Below are 17,817 nucleotides of genomic sequence, written 5' to 3'. Positions count from 1 at the left end.
CAGAAATGCTTATTCTGCACATGCGCCATGACAACGGCGTTGCTAGGCAACCGCTCCTTTCGAACGAATTCCATGTTAACAATATCGCGCTAGGTGGTTTTGCACGTTGTACACAGCTTTTTTGGGGTTTTAAAAGTGTTAGTGTACATTCTCAAGCATTATGGATGACTTAAATATCAAAGTTGGCTGTTCAGATAGCACTCGTGAGGTAGTAGATAGAAATGAAAATTGTGGCACATTGCCGGTTCAGCTGGATACTCATTCTTACTTGGAGATGAGAGTGGCGGAGCTATGGAAGAAATTGGAGGTACATATTATACTTTTTGAGGTGAATCATAAGTTGCTTGGACGTTTGATCATTCACTTCACTTTCAGGAAACCAATGAAAACTTGAATTCATGTGATGGTATGTTGGAAACTTACTGCAAGGTCGTCACCGAGAAGTTGAATAAAAATATATGCTCCCGCTGCCAGATGAAGTATTTTTATGATGAGGAATTCGAAAGACATATTAAAAATGTATGGCATTTTAAGGAGATAACATACGCATTTATTCAGTGGCTAGACCTACATCTATCTATATGTTTTTTTGCACCTTTATCCTGAAGGTTGCCTCTGAAAATGAATGTAATGCAGCTACCTTAATGGAAAAGCTGACCAAGTCATTTCAAAATGTACAAAGCACTTTTTATTCTGTGAATGTTGCGGAAACCCGTGGGATAACCACGGAATTTCTCCTACCAGAAAGTCAGAAGGTACTTATATAATGATTTATAGCTTTATCCGTGACAAGTTTTATTATTATGCCTGTCTGACCCAATAATGTAAACAATTTCATTAATGTCAGTAGTAATCAAGGTCATTTTTGGTTGAAGGTGACCTTCGTTTTCCCGCATCTTCCCTCACTTTTGAGTCATTGACACTTGCTATGGCTACAAAATTTTTGACACTTCCTATTGCCATTATCATGCTGGGTATTAAAAATAGTACTCAGTAATCACTCCTTTGATTTCAAACAAAAGTAATTTGTGAAACAAATGGTTAATAAAATTTTCACTTTTGGTTTAATAAATTAAAAATACAATCACTGTGAGGTGTTTTGATAATCTAGCATTATATGTCCACTTATTATTGTCAGTAAAAGAATTTTTGTGGGTCATTTGATCTCTTTTGTGTGGTATAACCCAAAAATGTTCTTAACCCGCAGTAGCACACACGGCAGGGAAAAGACCCATGGGTTGTATACAGTTTAATGAACACTAATAAGTACAACAAAGGACATTAATTGGCAAGTTTGGTTGATAAAACCTTAAACAAATGAATCAAAATGAACCATATAGGTATATTAATTTTATAGCCATGAACATAGAGAACATAAAAGAAAATATTCTGATAACAAGAAAGACATTATTACTTTAAACTTGCAATCAGTCATCAATTCAGTCGGCATTTCGAGAACATGATATTCTGTTGAATATGCAGTGCTCTTGGCAAATATGCTTTTTACAGGTATTATATGTCGACTTTTTTTTTCTAATAATAATGTTTTGATGGGAAGTGAACTCATCCACCATCAGTATGGCAGCTCCTGTTATCGCCTCTCTCAGTTGTACCCAATATTTCCTGCACCCGGAGTTGTAGAGATAGTTTTATATTTTGCTGTTTCTCCCTTTCCACTATGTATTATCTGGTCAAAAGTTTAACGAGATTTTTCAATTACTCCCTACAGCTTAGAGATTTACCTGAATTCGCCCTGTAAATTACAATGTTATTGATCGTGCCAAGGTTCAATAAGATAAACAAAGTTGGCGGCCAACCTCATGAACTGCGAGAGATACTGTTGGTGGACTGTAAATGATCTGAAATGTCTACATTACCTTTTGTGGAGTTATAATAATACATAAAAAATTCAGGTTTATTTGTTTGAGGATCCACATTGCTATCTCAGTGCATTGTTGAGTAGAGCAATTCAACTTTGTTAGCTTAGGCTTGTATCACACTTAGCATCATTTCTTTTTGAAAAACAAAAGTAAGTACTACATATTTCCCACTTATCTATCTTTTGACTTAGCAGTAAACATGGGTGGAATTTCAACCTTACTTTACTTTATTGTTCCTACTGTTGTAAGACCATTTTTTATAAGATGAAGTGCTCAAGGGTAGGACATGAACCAGTCTTCAAGGGCGACATTTCTTCCATTACTATAAATATACTGAGTCAGGTTTATAATCAATTTTACCTATACTCTGATTTTGTTTACCAATGTACACTTCCATGATACTGGTGTGAAATGTTTTTGCATCATAACAGACAGGGGCGGATCCAGGATTTCTCTCTGGGGGGGCACAAGTATACCCCGTAATACAAAACGAACGCCATTATAATGGGACAGTAAAAATCTTGCATATTTTTCTGCCCCTCCCCCCCTCCTAGATCAGCCCATGACAACAGGCAAATATTTTGATCCCATACTTAGATGGCTGGTTTGCTCGTAAACACGGAAACTCCATCCACCCCGAAATAATGGGAGAATCTCATCTCTTGCAACTGCTTCATTCATGCTGTAATTATTCTGGCCATTACTGACAAAAGTTTTGTAAATGGCCCTAAAAGGGGAAAATGTTTTTTTTTCTAAATTAATTTCTTCTATTAGGTCCGTGACTTCATCTATGATTCATGGCTTATTCTTGGCATTTTTTCTCCTGACGTAAACTTTTTCCCTGCAGTATCCTGTAGATTACCATGTCATGGTATATTTGCAGGTGTATGCATTCTTTAAGTTAACGGTCTTCCTTCACCATGGATAGACTAATACCACTTTAAAATGCTCTATCCTTTTGGCCATGGCTGCTCATTTGATGAGTAAACTGGTTTATATCACAGCTAACCTCAGTATATATAGGTAAGTCACATCTCCAACCCTGTGGCTCTATGTTCAGCTACAAGATACTGGTAATATTGATTTACAATATATCTGAATAGAGATGATAGTGTGGTCCTGAAATTCATAAAAATTGTTAATCACAATCGCCAAGCTCAACAGTAAATACTTAAACAGAAATTTTCTCTCTGTGTTTCAACCTGATGGTTAGCTTGGGTAGGTAAGGGAAGATTCCACCCCAGACTTAGCCATAATCATGTAAATAACCCGCATTCAGGGTGGGGAGGGCATTTTTTCCTTGGGCCACCTTTGATTTTGAAGATTTTAATTTGTGGGTGTCTTATGGCTTTGGTTGGGAGCGTGGTAGCCTTGAGTGCTTGGCTGCTGATCCAAGTCCTGTTGGTCCTGGGTGAAGCCTTTGGGCACCCCAAATGGAATCCTCAAATACTATAGGTGGCTCAGGGAAAAGACCTGGACCCCCTATGAATATGCGATATTCACACCCCTGTGGCAAAGTAGGTGATCTCTACCCTCACCTATCTAAACTAACCCACGTCTTGAGTCACTGGGAGTGTGACGGATTTGGGATTAGAACCCCAGTCCTCTAGTCCTCTAAAGATGCCATTGTGCTGTCTGGCATTAGGTTTGGCTGAGTTCAAGCAATGGCAATAAAATCTTAAGGAAAGGCTGCCAGTGGTAAGAAAATCTGGTCAAACGTTGAAAAACGTTTTCCCCACACTCACCATGCAAAAACAGTTTCCGCAGCCTAAGGGTTAAATAGCCCTAAACTGTATGCATTTTGAAGTGTCAGTGAATTTTAGCACGTGTATGATCCAGCTGAATTTATTGAAGTTCGGTAAGGTGTATTATCTGGCTCTTACAACAAATTTTCTGGATTGAGAATTGTTGTCAAACCAAATATGTACATAATGATTCTCCTTGAGATTCATTATGTGAAATCTTCCTTACTGGGCTGCATGACTGCTGAGGGCAGCATTGCCAAAGATTGGGAAAGAGAAGGCCAAAAATAGCAAAGAGAAAAACTGGGATGAGTGATAGGACAGGAATTACATTTACCAGAGCAGTTATGAGGGTGAGGAAGCCAAAAAAGTTGCTTGGTAAATTGAGAATACATACATATATACTTAGATAAGCTTGAGGTATTGGTTTCATGGAAAGAAAGTGGGTATTAGAAGAAATGGTCAAGGGATAATTTACCATGGAAAATATGAGAGACAATGAATGTAAATATGATAACCCTACAAATTTAGTTGTCATCCAGCGCATACTGTCTGGCCAACTACATCATTTATGCGACAAGATTGAGAGGTGTTTGGCATTATTTATAGAGGAAATGGTGTTGGAAAAATTAAAGAACAAATTATTTTCATGAAGGAGTCTGGAAGTCACGTGTACGACAAGGTAGAGATTAAATGAAATCAGAGGTAATGGATCAGGAATACAAACTAAGTCACTCATTTAATATCAGTTCTATGTCCTGAAGTTTGGTTTGGAGTTTTGTGTGATTAACATTTTTGATTGCTTTGTAAATTTTTGAGACTGCGTTTTTAACCCTTTCGTGCCGGACATTGGGTGGAGCCAAAGGGCATTTTCATGTGCGGAACACCTTACGTCGGGTATAGCTGTCACAGATTTTTCAACTGAGATGAGTGGACGTCGGCTCTGACCGATGCGAGGGAAAGGAAGTGACCGCTGAGGTAGCAATTGTCCGATGCATTCAGGCCCGGCCTGAGACCCAGCTTAGCGAGTCCTTAGGGCCACTCCTAGGCAATAAAGCCCGACCCTCCCACTTACTTATGACCATCCTCCCCGCAGGAATCTGTTGCATAGTAGTTACGTTTTCAATAGTTTTTTCAGTGATATGTTTTTTTGCATACTACTATGTTTTTATACTTTGAAATGAATTCTTCGTTTTGTTCTGTGGAATTTTTAAACAGAATTTTAGTGTTAAAAATAACGGACTTCCGGACTTATAGTCTTATTACCTTATATTTACTAACTTTGTTGATATTAACGCTAGAAACCTGTTTAAAATTCCACAATGCTTAAGAAAACGTTAGTAATTCTTTTAGAAGAGTTAATCATTTAAAATCAACTACAATGTTCGGTTGAAAAAAACACTGGTAACGCAATAAGTTAACCGTGGATTCGTGCTATGATAGGGTTAGAGGGTGAAGTCCAGTGGCCGGGGTAAGGAACGGGCACCCTTGAGCTTGAGGTTGAGCTGGGCCCCAAATCTGAGGGATCAGATCCAAATCGGATGAAAATACCCAGGCAACTTACCCCCAAAATAGAGCTCCGTACAGCGAGGTTTAAAATATTATTATGCTACTCGTAGCACGAAAACATTTTTCTATTGTAGGTGCTGGCAGGAAAGAATTAATCAATTTTAAATTTTTCAGTGTAAACAAGGAATTCATTCCATAGTCTTATCAATATTGTCTCATGGATGATCTCAAAGCCATTGAGTGCATTCACTGGGTTGTGGATGGTGTGTCAACCTCTAAATATGGAGGTTTGCAGCAAGATTAGTGAGTTCACTCAATGAATTAGTGGTCATGGACTAAAAGGGACAGCTATTTGATGGGGTATTGGTCTATCCTTGTTAAAGATAGGCCATTTAAATGATACCAAAGCCTGTGAAAATGCCATGACATGGTGACTGGAGGCCGCCAACTATTATGCCTCTAATTTCCCCGGGTGGAGGGCAGCAGCTCTTCCTCATGAGTGTGAAGGTGGAGACCATATTGGTTGCTACAGATACATCTCACTACGAGCATGGTAACATTTACTTGAACGATTAAAGTACTGTGATGTTGAAGGCAAAGGCAAATCATCTCATTATCATGAGTAGTCTCAACTACTAGATTCACTTTTATATGATGATATGATGTTATTATCTTGAGTAAAATATTCTGGATATTAGGCATATTAGGAAGCAGTAGATTGAAGTAGCCTGAGGCAGGGGTGGCAAGTGAAACGAAATGAAAATGTTTCGTTTCGACCCAGAGCGAAATAAAAATATGAGGCATGGGTTTACTTTCGTTCCCGCACTAAAATAAAATCACCAAGGAGTTTATTTTCAACCCAGGATGATACTTTACTCCCACGAGCGAAATTGAATTATGTAATCAAAACTCCAGTGCTCATAGTTCAGTTTCAATCACAGAAGTTGAGTGGAGGGAGAAAAGGGAATAGTTTCAACCATTTACGTGTGACATACTTGTGGAGAGGTTAAAACATTGAGATAAAAAATGAAATGGCCAGTTTGCATTCACTATTCTCCTGTTATGGTAATAATATGAGTGCCCAATGCATCTAATGCTGGTAGGCCGAACCTCTACTTCATTCAACCATACTTCGTACTCAGTGTGTGGGTCTAAACTAAACCGTTCCAAGGTGAAGCACGTGGTCCCTCTGGTGTGAAACATTATCTGTGTTTAGTTTCATACCAGAAGTTTAGTTTAGTTAAGACTGGAAGTAGTTTGGACTCAGATTTTGTTTCGACCCTGAGTTTAGCTCCCCACGTTTAAAGAAAAGCTACCTCCAGTCACTCCATGTTTTGTAGTTGATGCTTTTGAACTTATTTCAGGAGGAACTGAGATAAGTCAGAGAGAGAGAAGTTCCTTGATTGATATGCCATGACTAACACACCAATATTTTACAGTTTTTCTTCTTTCTTTGTGTGTGAAAAAATCCACAGAGTCTCCCACAATGGTGCGGGTTGCAGGAATAAATTCTTTCTTTGTATTTCAGAAATATTAAAATGCAATAAGGTATGTAATTCCTTAATTAATAGGTAACAGATAGGAGAGCAGAATGGAGAGCGTCATGCGTGAACAATCTCACAATTGTTGACTGATGATGTTGAGGATGAAAATTATTCCCAATCTCTTTGCCTTAATTGAAAATTCTTCGCCTTAATTTTTTGGTATTGTCTGGAAAATCATTAGGGATTATTTCCCAGAGCCTTTCACCAACTATTACCATTTCCTCTCCTCTCTTCCTCTTGGCTGACTTATATATGGGTCTTACGGGATAAATTGAGTAATAGGGAGAGGTGATTTGTAGGTTGCAAATTATGTACTTAAATGACCTTGGGTAGCAGTACAATAAGTCATCTTATTGATGAAATGAACATATCAATGACCAGTTTTGGAAGTTATATTTTATAAGCTACATACATATATTTTAACCAAAAATTTGGTCACTTGGATGAAAAAAATTACCAATGGTTTCAATAATTTAATGGGTAATTGTTTCATTGTTGGCCAAGTTCTTGCAGTAGTCATCATATGCAACTGTCTTGGACTCAAACCTTATGCATGAAATTGATCCGATTGGTTCCTCAATCTGGTACATGCTGCTTTTCTTCCCCGAAAAATAAAGGTTACAAAACAAGGCGCTTTAACCGATGTCCACTGCCCTAGGAAAGAACTCCCAATTAATGGGTGTGGGAAAAGCTGTATTTGAAAATGTAGAAATTTGAGATGCGTCAGAAATTCCCGTAACTTATGCAATACTATTGGGAGATTATTTGCAGCATACATTTATAATATAAAATCAGCTTCAAAGGAATTCAATGACAGTGTAATTGAAGAAGATAGCATCATGTTAAGAAATCTAACGGTATGAGGAAGATTAAGACAGTGAATTTGGTGGCAATCAGAATGTGGCGTACGGTTTTGGTGAAAAAGTATTTGCATTTGATAAATAAAGGAAGGATTCTGTGTTTTCAGTGGCTTTTTTCCTGTATCAAATTATGTACAGTAGATTCCGTTTAATGGTTCCAGCTACTTGGGGCAGCTGCTTAATTGGGACAGGTCTTGAAGAACAGAACCCAATAGAGGAATATCCCAGAGTATTCTCCGCTTAATTGGGACAGCATGCCGCTTTATTGGGCCATGAGTCGGCGACATAGACTATACTCGCGATGAAATTAAATTTTTTTGTTTCCAGAATATTATTTTTTTATATTTTCCTCCTTTGATTTTCACAAATATTCCTATTCTTGCCCTATTTTGAAAGCTCTTGTTGTTATATTATCCGCAAGAGGATAGGACTTTTCTTTAATAGGACTAAGTAAAAGACGTTCATTCAGGGTCGCCCGAGGATGTGAAAAATATTTTTAACTAAATTGTTATAATTCTTAAAAATGATACTAAATTAACTAAACTCGCTGATTTATTAATCAAATTAATAGATTAATAAACTTATATTGCATTATAAACATTCTTTAGTCTTCTTTCTATCATTCAAGGTTTGTTTATGCCCATATACAGGATAGTTCGCCTAATTGGGGCAAAGAGCACTAGTCCCAATATGTCCCAATTAACCGAAATCTACCGTATTACATTTTTGGAGTTGTTTCTGCAGACTGTTAGATACTTTACACAGTGTAATTTATACTACTACTCATCAGCATGTATGTACATCGGAATTTTTGCTTAGATACCTTATGTGTACATATATTGGTGTTTGAACTGTAAATTATTTTTGTGGGAATGGATTGATAAATAACATTGATACGCAGTATGTTGAACGGTTGGGTTGGACACAGAACTTTATTGATGAATTGTGGCTATAGTCAGAATATTCTGATGTTAGAATTATGCGGGAGGGTTATTGAGGTGTATTCAAATGACTGTTTGCTGCATGGCTGTACCCTTCTCGTTGAATATTATGGTGTTTGAAGGAAAAAAATATATTCGATGAAATTTCATTATTGGGAGTTCTAATAATTTTATCTTTCTTACAGAACAGTTATGAAACAGATTCAATGAATAAATTTTGTGCCTTGTTGGCTGAAGTTTTCAATAAAATGATGCTATTGGAAGCATGCCTCGAGGAGCTGAAACTGGAAAGGCTCAATGAGCCATTAGAAAAACCTAGGCATGCAAACAGTGGTACAAGGAGCACTATGGAAATGGTAAAGATAATTTTTGTCTTAATTTTTGGTTGGCAAATGTACTTAGAATCAGTCTCATATTAAGGGTGGAATAATTTTGAAGGGTGCTGAAGATATTTGGATTAGTCGGGACACCTGGGAAAACTTAGCTGAAATAGCATCAGTGAATTGAAATTGAATTTTTTTTCTTGCACCTTAGGAGCATATAATAAAATCAACTATCAGTATGCCTGAAATGGAGGATCAAAAAAGTGGAGGAACTGCTGTGGGGGCCAAGGATGAAGCCACTTCAAATCATGTTGACACGGTAAGCTGACTTGGTCTTTTCCAGTTGCCTTAATTCAATCTTAGAGATGGACCTCATATTACAGAGTTCATAATATCAATAGGTGATAAATTAAGAGGTTGACGGATATGATGCCTAATTTCACTTCAAATAAGAAATTCAAATTGACCATACCTTAGTTATTTAGATACCAACCGATACTAAGTTTTGAGTAAGTTGGCAGTGGTTGGAGCGATTCGCAGGCACTTCTTATCAAGATCAATAGCCAGAAAGAAATGGTCATTGTGATCCATAGTCTCTGTGCATGGGTTGCGCTTTGTCATCGGGTTAGAGTCATTTGTGCCATGGTGGGACAGGGACATAGGTCAGTGACCAGATAGTGAAACTTAGTGAGGGAAATGAGGCATGGTCAGTGTGGGAAACAAGATATCATTCCTGGCAGAAGTGTATATATAAGGGCCAAATATGTCTTGATGCATACCCCAAGTTCCCCAGCCATAGTTAACATGGATACCTTGATTTCAAGCCATCTTGCACTTTGGATGTAGATTCCTTGAAATCATTCTCGTTGGCCCTCCACACACCTCAGTATTGGTACAAGGCATGCTTTTGGTGATCTCATGGAAACTTATTGTTTTGGTGTAATATCATCCCTCTTACAGCATCTACTATTTTTCCTACAATCCTCTCATAGGCTATGGGGGCTTCTATTCTCCCACTCCCAATTTTTTTTCCTAGTGTAAACTGCCCACAATGCATCTGTTAGGAGGCCGTGAACCCAGAGGCACCGACCCTCTGACTCTCTGTTTTTCGATACAATGACATTTTATAATGTCTCCCATGTAATCACCTTGAAGAAACACATTGACAATTAAATCTCCTTTTCTAAGAGGTGGATTTTACTGTCACATAGCCAGGGGAGGGCTTTGAGATTTCAGCCCTCTCTTCCTCTGTCCCAAACATTTTTCCCCTTTGGTAACTACCAGTGACACATCAACTTAAGAGATGCTATCCCATGGGCATCTATCATCTGAGACTCCACTTTTCGATTTGGTTATATTTCATAGTGCCTGTGGATTACAAGTGATGAATTTAACTTTCAGCTTTATGCAAGTGAAATATATAACTGATTTGATGAATTGTGTGATTTTCTGATGTGTGGAATTGACAACAAAATATAGATGTAGGCAACCCTCATACCTCTCAAGCACCTTACAAGGCAAATTTGTGACTACCTGTCTGTATAGGGCATGTCAAAACATTTCTTTCGTGAGCTTTTACTATCCTTAATGTGAATCCGTGAGCAAGCACTTAAAACTTATCCATGGGTTTGGCTGCACATTGCCCTTTCTGATACTTATAAAAGTTTAAAATCTTTGAGGCCATAACAATGCACTGGATGAATTCACCTACTCATCATCACTTTATTGTTTCAAATAAAATCTAATTTTTGGGATATAAGCTGAAACGGCAGAGCTAATAATTTCTATGATTTATGAAATGGATGTCTTCAGGATTTCATGGTAGAAACTCTATTCATTATGTATGAACAAACTTTGTCATTTCTAAAACCTCGGATGTAGAAAAACAAAAATGTTTATTCATTCTAAGGTTTATTTTGTAAAATTAAAACATATTTTTCTTATCAATTTATGCATTAGATCTGCTATAGAATTTTATATTGTGGCTATGGCCTTGACGGTAGGGCATTGTGCTACATTCTGGAGGGTCCTGTATTTAAATTCCAAAAGCATTAGCCTGCATATAGATTGTAGATGCTACATGCATTCATAAAAACCTCCCAATGTGGTTTTCTGAATATCTAAATGTTAGAAAAGAGGGTGGTGCTGGAAAAGGAACTAGGTACAATGTTTGATATGAGTCTGATACTTGCCAGTGGCTAAGTTTTAGTTAATTGTACCTTAACCTATCAAACCAATCATCTGGTGGAATCAGTGATGGATGATTTGACTTATTGTTAGGTGGCAACAAAAAAATTAACTGAGTTTAGTTGATATTAACAATGAATTTATTTGAAAGATTGCATAATAGTATGATTTTTATTTTTTGCTATCAGTCAACAATTAATAATGATAACAGTTTAACAGCTTAATTGAAAACAACATGGGTGAAATATAAAAATAATATATATTGGTGGTCATCAATGGCTATATAGTTGTACATTAAAATATGCATGTAGAAGATTCACACAATTGATAGTAAATTTGTAAAATTCTGCATTCATATCCTCGAGAAACCAACTTTTATAGCTTCTTGTTTTTAATAACCATGGGATGGCCTACTATCTCCATTATTTATGCACTGAATAACTTGAATCATTTAATCAGTTATTATTTCACCAATCATTTCCAAACTTGTTGATAGCTGGTGCTGTGTAAGCATACTTGGTTATCAGTGGTGGTTGAGGTTCGTAAGCAACTTTAGTGACCGGTGCTGGAATATAGGCTAGCTTGGTCACTGCCTCTGGGTGGTGATACACAATTCTTGTCAGTGGTGCTGCATATGATATAACTTGGGGTGGATATGGGATTGGTTGCACATCGTATGGGTAAGGGTGGTGTTGGTGGGCCAGAGCAACTTTAGCCACTGGCTCAGGATATGGTAGTGGAGCAGCTGCATAGGCAAATTTTGCGATTGGGTGACTGTAGGCCAAATGATGATGATGGTGGGCCACAGCAATAACAGGTGTTGCGGCTGGAGCGCTGTATCCAAATCCAAAGAAGCTTCTTTTGCCTTTTCCTCCAAAGAAGGTTGCACTTGAAATATCGGTGCTGGAGAGCACCAATATGACAGTCAGTACCTGTGCCCAAGAGAAAATTATGGTTAAAGAATATCATTCCTGTGGTAAAGTTGAATGTGAAGGGTGTAAGCAAGAAAGAAAAGCAACTGGAAATATGAACTTCAGGCATGGAAAATACCTTGTGATTAGGGGAGCAAAAAAACAAAACATATATTATATGTACGTATTTGTATGTGTATAAAGTTGTATTGAATTCTTAACTTTCATTTCAGTAGTAAAAAATCCTGCTTTTTTCGCTTATATTTTAACTATGGCATCTTTAATGAAATTAAATTAATCAGTCAAAAGAAACTAATCTGCCTTTATTCATATTTGCATTATTGGCTTGAGTATTGTAAACTTCATTTAGTATAAGAAAAACTAAAAGGCTCATAACTTTCTATGACAAGTATTTAATCTTGTCATGTTTTTCTACGATGCATTCCTGTTATAAAGGAGAATCTTTTGCATAATTATCCTTTGAAATGTGCCATCCAATCTGATCCATCAATCCCCAAAGCCGAGTCGTAGTTACATGACTGGATTGGGGAGTGATACCCTTTCTGTAAGCAAACCTCATTTTAAGTATTTTGGAATATGTACATGGGACTTGAGCCTAGGACCCTTTTGTCATTGCCATGATTCTCCATTCACCTCTACCTCGCTCTCCAAAGATTTCATATTTTGTCTCTAATCGAAACCCACTATATGATATGTAAACCGTTCAATTTGCCCAAACTAATCCCATAATCTTATTCAGTAAAGTGGGTGGGCAAGGAAGGGTAGGAAAGGAGAGAAGTTTCGCCAGGTAACATCAGATTATTTTGCCAAAAAAGCTGTGGATGATGACAGTGGCACAGCGAGGGGGTGGTTTTGGGGGATAAAAACCCCCCCAGAGCTCAGAGAAATTTTTAAGTTCAATCCATTTTACTTAGTTGGATTGATATTACTAATAGAATAGTGTAAGGATTAATAAAATATCCCTCATAAAGCTGTAAAACTCACCGTTTTGAACCATTTATCTTAAAATTCTACAATTTATTAATCTCGCACCTACTGCTTATCCTGGTGGGTATTCCATACCCCCACACACACTGGTATTAGTTGCACCTAAACCCTCCCAGCATTAATTCCTAGCTGTGCCCCTGGATGATGATATTGGTCAAATTTCCTATTTATTTGCCAAAAAAACATTCAATCAACAGCTTTACGTGTTAGGCAATACATATAAGGAAGCATTTGTTGGAGATGAGAAAACATAGTGGATCTGTTGCTGAAGGTTATGCTGCATAATGATTATGAGTAGAAAGTCTTATGGTTACACAAGTGGTTGAAGCGAAGCATTGTAGCTGTTATTAAACCAAAAAATGAAGTTAATCTGATATAATCATCGGTAGATTCCTTTGGAAGCGTCTTTTGTACAATGCATTTCACAAAAAACTTGATGTTTAATGGTCATGAAAAGAACTGCCTATATTTAGGCAACATATGACCAGCAAGCACTTGGATCTGTGGGCTGGAATTTGTTTGTAGATTTGGGGCAATATAACTGAAATAGCCCAGTGTATATTATGTGAAGACGGTTTTTCAGAAATATTTTTAGCTGGGACTAAGAAAGAATTCCTTGAGAAATAGTTCTCTAGTCATGACTTAACAGTGATCAATGCAAAATCACTGTTTTGATTCTTAATCTTTACTTAAGGGGCTTGCAACAAAATCATCTGTAGAGATCTCCGAAATGGATGATCGGCAAGAGGTGGGAACAGAAATGGAGGTCAAGAATGAAGCCACTTCTACTCATACAGGTTTGGTAAGTGGAATTGTCTTGTTACCTCGCTTCCTTGCTTTGGTACTTGGGCTGCAGTTTTAACATGGGCTCAGTGGAGAGTATAGATTTTTTCTTTTAAATTGATTTTCAATGGCCATTATTGTGGGAATAAAATCATATGTCTAGGATTTTCAATAATATTTTTCTTTTATGTTTCAATTCACAATTTACTATGATAATGACCAAGTACTTTGATGGACATACTTCACCTCCAGTGGAAGATTAATAAATAATTAATTTATAATAGTGTATTAATAGATTATTAGCTCAACAATTAATGTGTTGATTTTATTTTTCTCTGAAATCTCAGGTATCACTGTCCACTAGTTCAACTGTTAGGAAATTTGGCCAATGCCATCCTTGACAGTTTTTTTGTGAAAAAATCTTATGTTATGTTGCAAAACTCTGTTTTCATAACCTTGCCCATCCCCAGCACTTAAGGTGTTTATGGGATTAATTTGGGAAAATTTCTCTATACACCTATAAAACTGGCTAACCTGTTGATATTTCAGCTCATGTTGGTCATGCTACCCTACTCCTATCGGGGGTTGTGCCTCCGCCTACCCCATCCCCTCTTCTAGTGATTGCTATAGAAAGCCAGCCGCAGCCCTGAAGTCCTAAAGCTGAGAGCCCTAAAATTCACGTTTTCAGCATCAAAAATCCCAAAAATTTCCCGAGGAAGACCCCCATTTACCATGGGGTGTTTTCCATGCATCCTGGAAGGGCCCCAAAATCTCCGGTAAACCTCCCCATTTCAAAATCCTGTCAACGCCACAGATTGGGCCCATAGTTGTTTAACACCTTTTGGCTCCACTTAACTTTCGCTGGGGTGATTATTTTTACTGTAGGCAGATTTTTTTACGTGCCAGATTTGCACTGGGCCGAAGGGTAGCTGAGAAGCAGTGACCTTCCTAGCATGAGTTCATCGAGTTATCAACTTATCGGTAAAAGGATTTCTGTTCTTTCATTTTCTGAATTTCGTTTCGATTTCGATTTTTTGTGGCTTACATCCTGAGAAGTAGGCAGCAGTTCGAAAATAGGAGTCAAATAAGTTTTTTTTTCAATTCATAATCGGCAATGAACAAAACTAGTGAATGGGCCCATATGGCGTGTGGTATGGCCTATTCTCTCTCTTCGCGGACATCCTGACTGCTACCACGATAACTACGGCTGCAGAATGAGTCGTGCAGGTCATCGCAATATCCCTTGTCGACGGTTAGCATTGGCGATGGAGCATTTAAAGTTTTCGTCGCATTCTTTTGAAAATATTTATCAGTACTCTACAGTCTTTATGAGAAAAATTGCGTGTGGTGTTGTCTGTTTCCTCCTATGAAAGCTCACAGCTCGGAAGTGTTACAATCGGAAGTAAATCACGGAAAATAAAACCACGGCCGGCCCACCCCCCTGTGAATTCTGGAGAAATTGGAAAGGTAGCAATTTTTTAGGTGGCTCTCTAATTAAGTTTTTATAATTCACCATCTTAACAAACAATTGTTAAAAATATTTGACGAATTTGTAAACGCTACTTCTCTGCGCCTTCCAGATTTCAGATGCATTGTCGTTGCGAGATACACGCTATCTAGGCGCCGCGCACAGTTAAAACGCGCTCCCCCCCCCCATAACAACGACACGAGTCCGCGCCTACTTTAATTTTACCCTGACGCCGCGGCGGGGAATATTTGTGATCGTATCCTGGACGAAATCGCATATTCCATATTTTCGTTGTTGGTACGGAAATGAGGTATTCATCACTGCTTTTATACGATTACAAATGACCTATCTTTGTAGCTATTAAGTGGTGCATACTTTATTTTCTGTAGTCCGCTGCTGAAAGGAAGCTTTTCGATAAATGAACTACAACGATATTTTATTGTCTATTTCTCTTCAATACTAAATTAAAATTATAAGATGATTATGCCAAGTTAAAAAATAAGTCACACGAGCTGCTTGGAAAATAACACACATCTGTATGTGATCCTGTGGGTGTGAGTTAATCGATTCATCAAAGACCCAAAAATGAGCGCATCATATCGTCAGTGCTTTGCGGATCGTAATATGTAAGCGTAAAAACACGATAAAACATTTCCTCCCATTTTCTTCACGTGAAGAAGGTTACGTTGTTTTAATTGAATCAATTGAACCTTCGGTCTTGGGTAAGCGTTTTGCATTGTCTATTCCGTGGAGTTACATCTTCTGTGTATGGCCAAGTGTTATATTTTAAGTAGCTCATAATTTTCACTTAAAATGCAAAACTTTTGTCTTCTTGAAACGCAATTATGCTTTTATGCCAAAACTACGTATTCAATTCTTTTTTTCTTCCCTTATTTATTATAATCTTTTTTAGCGTCATTTTATCACTTTGTGTATTTTTTTGCATTGAACTTTATTACCACTCCATGAAATATACTGAAATTTAAAAATCACATCTACCCGTACTATAGCAGCGGTAGTGAAACCAGGAAAAAAACCTCTATCACGTAATTTTTTAAAATTATCCTGAAAACCTGGAACTATGCTTGACTATAATATTTTGAATAATGTGGGCACCTCGCCCTTTAATTCGCCTCTATGTTGTGTCTGAACGATGTATGATTTGGATAAATTTGAAAAAAGTAAAAAAAAAATGTTTTTCACTTACCTCGATTCTCATTCTGCAGTGTGAGGTCGCTTCGAGTCACCGTATCCGCCGGAAGTGAAGCGTCAAGTGATGAGCTTGGACGAGACAAATCCGTCTTAAATAGGGGCCATCCCCTTCCGACTGGACATATGCTTCGTGCCGTTCCTCCCCCGCGTACCCCCTGCTTTCCTTTAGGGTTCCTCGCCATTTCAAGAGCTCCGACATACGAGCATCGGCTTTCCCTCGTGGCTTATTCCGTTTTAGTCATTCTTCTCGCTAATCCGGCAGGGATCTCACGTCCGCCGCTTTCATGTGCGAATACTTTCGAAGAAGAACGGATTTTGTTGGCCCATTACCCTCATCCCTTGGATGCTCGGCCGTATGCTGGAAATAAACCATCTACCGGGCGCACGAGTCGATAAACTCTGAGTTTTTTATGGCCGAGGGTCGATCGTGCTAATTTTGGGCTGCAGTTCGAGAAATATGCGTCATAACCCGCAATTTTTTGGAGTCTCTCCAGTCATATTTCCTGTAAAAAAGGGAAGCGGATACATATTGGTTGGGGGTGCGCGCCCCCCCTTGTGGGGCCGCCCGCATTGCATAACATTGCTGAGCCACAATTGTAACTTTTTTATATCGTAGATGGCATAGTCTTGTATACGCGTATTATTAGTTAAATAAAACTTTCTTAAACTTTGCATGTGACTTAATTATTTGTCATTTCGACAAAAGTACAGGTAGCTCAGGATATCCCCCCCCCCCTTGATTTTTTTTCTTAATCCGCTTCTGCGTTCCGCCAGGTGCATTCTGGAAGAGATCATTCGCAGGTTCACTCTAGTAGGAGAGAATTTCTTTCATAGCAACTTAGACTTCTTCGTTGACGTCATTGCATTATTTATACAATTTTGAAAATTTGTATTTACCGCTCGTGCAGTTATTTTTCGTCGTGGAAAAATAAGTGTTCGGTGTACCGTCGGTTCGGTGTAAATGTTGCGTTCGATTCAAAATCGCGTTTTCGCGTGGCTAGGCTATTGGGTAAGGAATTCATTTGAATGAGTATTTTGTATTCCAAATCATTATGTAGTTATATTCTCTTAACGCATGACGTTGAAAACTATCTTTGTGGATAACGAAATTGTGCTCGTTGGTGTTTTACATTTAAAAGAGGGTTAATTGTGTGTATGAAATTTATGAGTTATGGGCATTGAATGTAAATAAAATTTATAGTGAAAGCGTAATGATGTAAATAATGTTTTATATTTTTTAATGTGTTTTCCAACACATTTTCTCGCCATCGGCAGTAAAAATCCGCGACTCTCTTGTCTATTGATTCACAAAATCTAATATAATGAGTAGATCAGTGCTTAAATCAGCAAAATCATGTCCAGCTAGTTTAAGACGTAATCACATAATTTCTTACGCTAAATGTCATCATTCATTTTTTTGTATTGAAAATCGGACCATATGCATGGTGA

General features: G+C 37.8%; 2 protein-coding genes across 2 annotated transcripts in view; one reads left to right on the top strand and one right to left on the bottom strand.

Moving 5' to 3' along the window:
- The first annotated feature begins 59 nt into the window (after positions 1 to 59).
- LOC124154278 overlaps positions 60 to 17,817 on the top strand; it is an 82,506-nt gene continuing 64,748 nt past the window's right edge. The window contains exons 1-6 of the mRNA XM_046527901.1: positions 60 to 307; positions 376 to 519; positions 609 to 755; positions 8,662 to 8,832; positions 9,011 to 9,118; positions 13,600 to 13,707. Of these exons, the coding sequence (XP_046383857.1) occupies positions 161 to 307; positions 376 to 519; positions 609 to 755; positions 8,662 to 8,832; positions 9,011 to 9,118; positions 13,600 to 13,707 (825 nt within the window). The 5' untranslated portion in view covers positions 60 to 160. The remainder of the gene's footprint in view (positions 308 to 375; positions 520 to 608; positions 756 to 8,661; positions 8,833 to 9,010; positions 9,119 to 13,599; positions 13,708 to 17,817) is intronic.
- On the bottom strand, positions 11,385 to 16,423 carry LOC124154282. Its single transcript, XM_046527904.1, has 2 exons — positions 16,364 to 16,423; positions 11,385 to 11,918 (listed from the first exon to the last, which is right to left on the bottom strand). The coding sequence occupies exons 1-2, from the start codon at positions 16,373 to 16,375 to the stop codon at positions 11,454 to 11,456; spliced, it is 477 nt and encodes a 158-aa protein (XP_046383860.1). The 5' UTR covers positions 16,376 to 16,423; the 3' UTR covers positions 11,385 to 11,453.

Source organism: Ischnura elegans, chromosome 2 (genome assembly GCF_921293095.1).
Source record: "Ischnura elegans chromosome 2, ioIscEleg1.1, whole genome shotgun sequence".
In the NCBI taxonomy this organism is placed as follows: domain Eukaryota; kingdom Metazoa; phylum Arthropoda; class Insecta; order Odonata; family Coenagrionidae; genus Ischnura; species Ischnura elegans.
The sequence above is the reverse complement of the archived record's forward strand: the minus strand, read 5'-3'. Positions and strand labels throughout refer to the sequence as shown.